Source organism: Chlamydomonas reinhardtii, chromosome 10 (assembly GCF_000002595.2).
Source record: "Chlamydomonas reinhardtii strain CC-503 cw92 mt+ chromosome 10, whole genome shotgun sequence".
NCBI classification, from domain to species: domain Eukaryota; kingdom Viridiplantae; phylum Chlorophyta; class Chlorophyceae; order Chlamydomonadales; family Chlamydomonadaceae; genus Chlamydomonas; species Chlamydomonas reinhardtii.
This window is the reverse complement of record NC_057013.1, coordinates 1341042-1347537: the sequence shown is the minus strand read 5'-3', so window position 1 is coordinate 1347537 and position 6496 is coordinate 1341042. Positions and strand designations below refer to the sequence as shown.

The 6496-nt window shown below is 61.4% G+C and overlaps 1 protein-coding gene across 1 annotated transcript; it reads right to left on the bottom strand.

Annotated features, from left to right (window-relative positions):
* Window positions 1-231: 231 nt before the first annotated feature.
* Window positions 232-6367, bottom strand: CHLRE_10g427800v5 (uncharacterized protein). Its single transcript, XM_043066582.1, has 7 exons — window positions 5648-6367; window positions 4895-5236; window positions 4150-4610; window positions 3755-3997; window positions 3401-3628; window positions 2812-3217; window positions 232-2633 (listed from the first exon to the last, which is right to left on the bottom strand). The coding sequence occupies exons 1-7, from the start codon at window positions 5994-5996 to the stop codon at window positions 2041-2043; spliced, it is 2622 nt and encodes an 873-aa protein (XP_042919979.1). The 5' UTR covers window positions 5997-6367; the 3' UTR covers window positions 232-2040.
* Window positions 6368-6496: the final 129 nt, after the last annotated feature.

The following is a 6496-nucleotide window of genomic DNA, read 5'->3' as shown; positions in this document are numbered from 1 at the left end:
GACCCAGCCAAAACAGCATGCCCTTGTGTAGCAGGGTAGGTGGTCAAAAGGCATCTCAAGATGTCTATTAAGGTCCTTCTCTAGGAGGTATCCTGGGGAATGTGGGTAAGTGGGTTCATCCCACACCTTTCTGTAGCCACCCAATCCGATGGCAGGCCTGGGCTGGACTGAATTACAGTGCCGATGTGCAGGTCAATGAATCCCGTGTGACTGCGTGCTAGGATCGGTCGCTTTCAAGGCGAATTACAAGTTAAGGGTCCCATGCCGGTAGGTGAATGGGCCTGTATACCACGAATACCCTCGCATGCAATGCAGTCCGGGTGTGGCGGAGTCCTTTATCACACCCCTAGCCTAGGGGCAGCCTTCAACAGCGCCCTAGCTGCTCGATTTTAGGTCGAAACCCTATCCCAGCACAGTGCTGCAACTTCAAGTGACTTTGCCCACGTCTTCGCAGACCTTCACAGACCTGAATCTTCGCTCGGCGTCCGCAGCGGGGGCCGCTGCGAAGGCCGCGCGAGAAATGCCTAGGACGACAAAGCGACCTAGAACTAGCTGTGTGCACTGCAGGCCCCACATGCATCCATGCAACCTAAGCTCTTGCTCTGCGGCACGCCGTCTGCTCGCACAGCAGACAGCCGCGACAAGTGTTCATAGCCCGCGAAGATCCAGCCACACACAAGCACATACCCATGATCCCATCCATGGCAACTCCAATGCGGACGCAGTTCCAGCGCCCGCATCTCTGCTGCCAGATTGATTGAATGCACGTCAGAATGGGGTCGCTCACTGAATGACTTGCAAGGGTGCACAATACCAAATTGTCAGTGCGCACGCGGACGCCCCGGCAAGCGGCTGGGGAGAGGGTTGACGACAAAAGCCTGCAAGTTTCCCACCGCCCAGCGCTTCCGGCGTAACCCAGACCGCCACAGCGGCGCAACCTCACCGGCAAAGGTTTCGCCTCTGCGACCTAGTGCCTCCGTCCTGATGTAGCCCGAGCGCTGCACGTTGACAACACCAACTGTGGTGTGCGCGCAACTCATCAACCTGCCGCATTCCTTATTATTCTTGAGCCCCCGTCTGTGCACACACCGGCCTGCCAATAACCCGCCGCCCCTCGCATTCGTTTTCTCATGTAACGCCAGACCCTGCGCGCAAGTTGCCCCATACGAGGTCATGGTCCGACTCCAGTCATGTCAGTTAGTCGTCTAGCCAAGTGGTATTAGGGACATGGTCAGTGCCACGGTGCCGTCATACCACACTGGATTGCACCCCAGTGCCCAACGTACACACAGGGCAAGACTCAGGGGCAGGTGGGGTCATCCCGCCGGTAACGGGGCTTGGTGTCAGGTGCTTGCAATGCATATGCTCTGCATCACACCACCCAGTAATTCATTCCTCCCGCGCTTCCTTCCATGCTGCCATGCACACAAGGACCAGTGCGAAAGCACGTTATCTTGACGTCAATACATGTTCGCCCGCCGCCAACTGACTACAAATCAATGTCTAAGTGCGCACAGCCAATGAAGGCTGCATGGGAATGCGTGACGCGTCCAGACCGAACCAGCGGACTGTCTACGCGTCGCACGGTTGTGAGGCTTGCAAGCGTGGGCGGACACAGCAAAGGTGTGTAACCAGACAAACGCACGATCATGTCACTTGTATCATTCTTGAGTTAGCGGGGGCCGCCGCCCTCCAAGACGCCCCCCAAAACACGAGCGTGCATACTGAAACACCTGGCTCACTCCCGGCATGTGTGCAGCCGCACCTCGTGTGCATCCCCAACAATGTTATACATCCAACAGGTCCGGTGCCGCATGCAAAGCTTGTCGAGCCAGCGCGCGATGCAGTTGCACGCCGCTACCCGTTGCAAATCCGAGTGCGAGTACACTGCTTCCACGCATAAGATCTATACACCGGCGCGCGGCCGTTAAGCTTTGGGGCCGCCGGTTGTCGCCCTTGACTGCGGGGCGGGTATGGCAGATAGCCGCACGGCGCTAACGCGCGCCCCTGCAACCCAGCAGGGCCCCGTGTGGGCCCCGCTCAAGTCCACTGGTACAAGCTGAGGAGCAGCTTGTTCGCGGAGGCGAAGCCACACATCTCGGCCTTGTTGCCGCTGCACTGCACGCTGCACTCGGCCGAATTCGTGGACGTGCCGTAGCCGGTGGCCAAAGTGCCGTTGCTGCCGCCGAAGCAGTTGGCTCCCTGCATGCCAAAGTACTTGAGTGAGGCATTGGCTGCCAGGCTGGCGCACCGCGCGGAAGTGAGGTTGCGGTCCGACACCGAGAGGCGGAACGGCAGCGCACGCGTGGCAGAGTTGTCGACGTAGCAGCCCAGGTATTTAAACGAGGCGGCAGTGCTGTTGCCGTTGCTGGTGCTGTTCCCTGCGGTAGTGGAGTTGCCGGCGGTGGCATTGCTGGCGCGCGGGGAGGGTGAGGGCGATGGGGAGGGCGCTGGGGAGCGCACGGGAGAGGGCCGTGCGCTGGGCGGCGGAGGGGATGATGGCTGGGCGGCAGGGTTGTAGACAGGTATGGTCCCGCCAAGCTGTGTGATGCTGTCAATGAGCGTGTAAAGGTTCTCGGAGCCGGGCGAGCCGCGCGGCATAGCGGCGCGGGCCTTGGACACGACGCCCGCCACTGCAGGAGCGGGCAGACAGGAGCAGGCGCACCTCAGTAAAGAGGCTTTCAACAACACTACATCCAGACTGGTGATTTGCCACGCCAGAAATGCATCCTTCAAGCTCTCGCACTCCAGCAACCACAAGTACATCCCCAGGACAGGCATCCGACACACACTCCAGCCACCGCAACTCACCTACGGTCAGGTCGTAGATCTTGCCGGCCTGGCCCTGCAGGTACAGCAGGTACTGGCCCGCAGCCTGCTCCGCGTTCAGAAGGTCGGAGGGCGGCAGCGGCCCCACGCCGACGGGGCCGGGCGGCACCGGCGGCAGCACCTGGCCAGCAAACACCATGCCAGTGGGGCCAGACACGGCGTTGAGCGCGTAGGCTGCGGAGCTCTCCAGCAGCGAGCGCTGGCGGCGGCGGCCGACGTCCACGGTCACGACGACGTTCTTGCCGGCCTTGCCCTTTTTGTTCTTGCCGGTGGTGCCAGTCGTGGTGCCGGTGGTGGTTGTGGTGCCGCCGTTGGCGATGGATTCAAGCGGGTTCTGGCCCAGGAAGATGACACCCTTGCCCGAGTTGAGGTAGTCGCGCAGCGCGGCCTACAGGAAGGAAACCGTGTGCACAAGCGTGTGTGCGCGGTGAGGCTGCCTGTCTGTGCAACGGCCATCAGTAGCTGCAAGAGCAGCGCATTAGTGGCGTGAACTGGCCTGAACTGGCCCGGAGTTTGGTGGGGTACACTCGAGAGCACACACGGTAAGCAACAGCCCTGCGAGCAAACGCACCAGGAAGGTGGGTGTGTACGTCGAGTTGCCGCCGGCCTGGTCGCCGTCGCCGGGTCCCACGATGTACAGGTCCATGGGCGGGCGCTTGCCCTGCGGCACCGTGCCCTTCACGGCTCTCACAAAGTCGGCTACGGGCGTGTAGATCTCCACGTCTTTCAGGAACAGGTCGGGGCGTTGCGTGATGAGCCACGTGGCGAACGGCACGTACTTGGCGTGGCTCACGCGGACCTGCGGCCGGGGTGGTCTTGTGTCAGGATGCTTCCACGTATTGCGGCGCAGCATGGCAACGCAAACAACCTGCATGCGTGCAGTCTGCGGTAGTATCCAAGCACGCTAACTTCCAGGCGCACTCACCTTGGCGCCGCCGCACTTGATACCGTAGTACCCAGCCCACGCGGCGCCCTGCAGGATGATCTGGTCCAGCCCCGGCAGCTTTGCGCCCACAGGGGCCTTGCAGCAGGTCATGGCCATGTTCTCACTGCCCAGGCCAAACAGCGTGCCCTTGCTGTAGCGCCCCGCGGCAATCACGGTGTCCAAGCTGGGCGTGGTGACCACGGGAAACGTGGGCCCCACCATTTGAACGGTACCCGTGTAGTCCTGTTCCGTTACACGGGGTGGGGGGTGCGAGCGAGCGGGTTGAGGTTTGGAGGGACAAAGATGGCAGCAGTAGAAGCCGTTGTAGGGCGGGAGGCGCAGTAAGCTGTCCAAGAGTGTCGATAAAGCTGTATCAGACCCGCCAAATTACTCACCAGCAGCTCGATGGAGGCGACGCCCTTTGTGATGACATACCAGTCCTTGTTGGTCCCCGGCGGCAGCTTGTCCATCAGGCTGGGCGACGGCGGCGGCGGTGACTTGCCCTTGCGCACGGGCGGCTTGGGGCTGGGCGGCTTCGGGCTGGGCGGCTTGGGGCTGGGCGGCGGGGGCGGCGTGGAGGGCGCACGCACGGCACCGGTCGCGTTGCGGCGGGGGCTGGGCGGCGGGCTGGGCGGCGGATTGGGCGGCGGATTGGGCGGCGACTTGGGCGGCGGCGGGCTGGGCTGCGGGCTGGGGGGCGGCGGGGAGCTGAGGATGGGGTCGTAAGACGCCCACACAAAGCGTATCGAGCTTACGACGTACTCGGTGGAGCCCACAGGCTTGCCCATGCCTATTGACAGGCCCGCCCACAGCGGTGCATCCGCGGGGCGAGGCACCTCAATTGCGTAGCCGTAGCCTGTGTGTTGGGGGTTGGCCATGCAAAAGTGTGAACCACGTGGAGGAAAGCGATAGCGCCATGCGCGCGGCAGCTCTTGCAATTCAACGGTATCGTCCCGAAGGGAACAACATCGCATATGCTGAGACCACGCTACTCTGGCAGAAACTGGTGGTGGGTTCTTGTGCCCGGCAGGCCCACCTCTACCGCTGTGCTGTGCCAGGCCTCCTCATTCACCACCCCCCGCGCTCATCACAAGCACCCGCTACCCTGCCGTTCCCACAAGCCCAGGCGCGGGCACTCACATGTGGGGTTGCCAATAATGGTGTCGCCGACGAGCTCCCGCACCAGGCGGATGGACTCCACAAAGTTGTCGCGGCTGCAGCAAACGATCGCCTTCAGAAGCGACCCCAGCTTGCTGGTGGCAAAGGGCCCCGCCTGCCGCCGCGTCAAGACCGCGTCTGTGAGAGGCACCTGCGGGCTGGCGCCGGCCTTGGCGCTGCCGCTGACGCGCCGCACCAGCTCGAGCCGCGTGCCCACGCTGCCGCCGCCTGGCACGAACGTGCCCGAGTCGAATATCCCCATGTTGTAGATGCCGCGGGGGTAGAACTTTCCCGAGGTCGTGTCCACGTAGGGGTCAGTATAGTCTGCGGCGTGTGGGGCGCGGAACAGGTGTATTTACGGCGGTGCGTGGCGTTTGAGGCCGGGTACCAGGGGGAGGCCCACGCCAGCTGCGCAGGCTGAGAATAAGCTGCCGCGCATGTCTGGGCCATACACAAGCGCGCCTGTACTGCCCGCGTAGTGTACACCTGCACGGTCGATGAAGCCGCCCGTGCCCGCCCCTCTCATAGTCGTAGCCCAACCAGCCCCTAGGGTGGCACCGGTATCCGACATTTTCAACAGCAAAGGCATGCGCGAGGAATAGCGTCTCGACGCTTATTGTGCTGGCAACGCAAGACCAGGGAACATCGTAAAACACTGGATACGCATCAAGTACCAAGCTCGAGCGTCCCGTCTCCAGGCCGTCCGCTCCTAAATGATTTCAACTATCTGCTCACCCGCGTCAATCCCAGTGACCAACGCTGTGTCCGCCTCGCCCGCGTGAACAAACGTAGGCTGTCCTGTCGGGTCCTCGTCAAAGTTGCTGCACAGAAGGTCTCCATATTTCAAGTTGACTGCGTTGTCTAGGACCTCAAAATTTGGCTGCTGCAAGCTTCTCCGGGCGCCTCTGAGTTTGAGCGCAGCCTCCGCTTGCCGGGGTGACGAGGCTGATAGAACTAGAAGTGCTATTAACACAAGTTTGCTCCAGCCAGAGAGTCGTGTGCGTGTTAGGAGGCTTGGGCACGAGTAGTCGACTAACTCCGACTGGCGCCACCGCCACGCCCTGGGCTGCCCCGTGCACTCCATCAGGCTGAGCTGCTGGAGAGGTATCTTAAGACATTAGGCCCTACACTATGCAAGACTACGCAGAGGCTCCCCGAGCCGGAGGCCACTGGGTGTGGCGCGAGGCCTAAACACAAGCTAGGATAACAGACAGAAGTGAATGGTTGACTAGAATGATAGGGATTGGCGAAGAGCACACGCTGTTGAGAGACGGAGTTCAAGGGGCCGCTCGTGTTGGTGTTCGCTGGAATGCAGATAGGTAATGTGCGGGTTTTAACTCAAGTAAATGTGTGTCAATAGAATTAATTCCTTGCACGTCACAAGTTTGGACGAGGTGGGGCAGGTGCCCTGCCAATATGCGACGGCACGCTCGCCATTCTCAGGTAGGCGGAATGAATATACGTATTTGCAAAGATACATCAGAGTGCCGAAACTCAGAAAGGACACGCTCGGACCAGTCAAGTGTGACATGCTTTCCTCAGGCGAACCTCCCTGCCTTCCCCCGGTATCCCGGACCCGGCAAA

Coding starts and splice junctions, on each gene's coding strand:
- CHLRE_10g427800v5 (XM_043066582.1), bottom strand. CDS start 5,996: ATGGAGTGCACGGGGCAGCCCAGGGCGTGGCGGTGGCGCCAGTCGGAG. Junction 3,629..3,754: donor TCAAGTGCGGCGGCGCCAAG/GTGAGTGCGCCT, acceptor CCCCGGCCGCAG/GTCCGCGTGAGCCACGCCAA. Junction 3,218..3,400: donor CGTACACACCCACCTTCCTG/GTGCGTTTGCTC, acceptor TCCTTCCTGTAG/GCCGCGCTGCGCGACTACCT.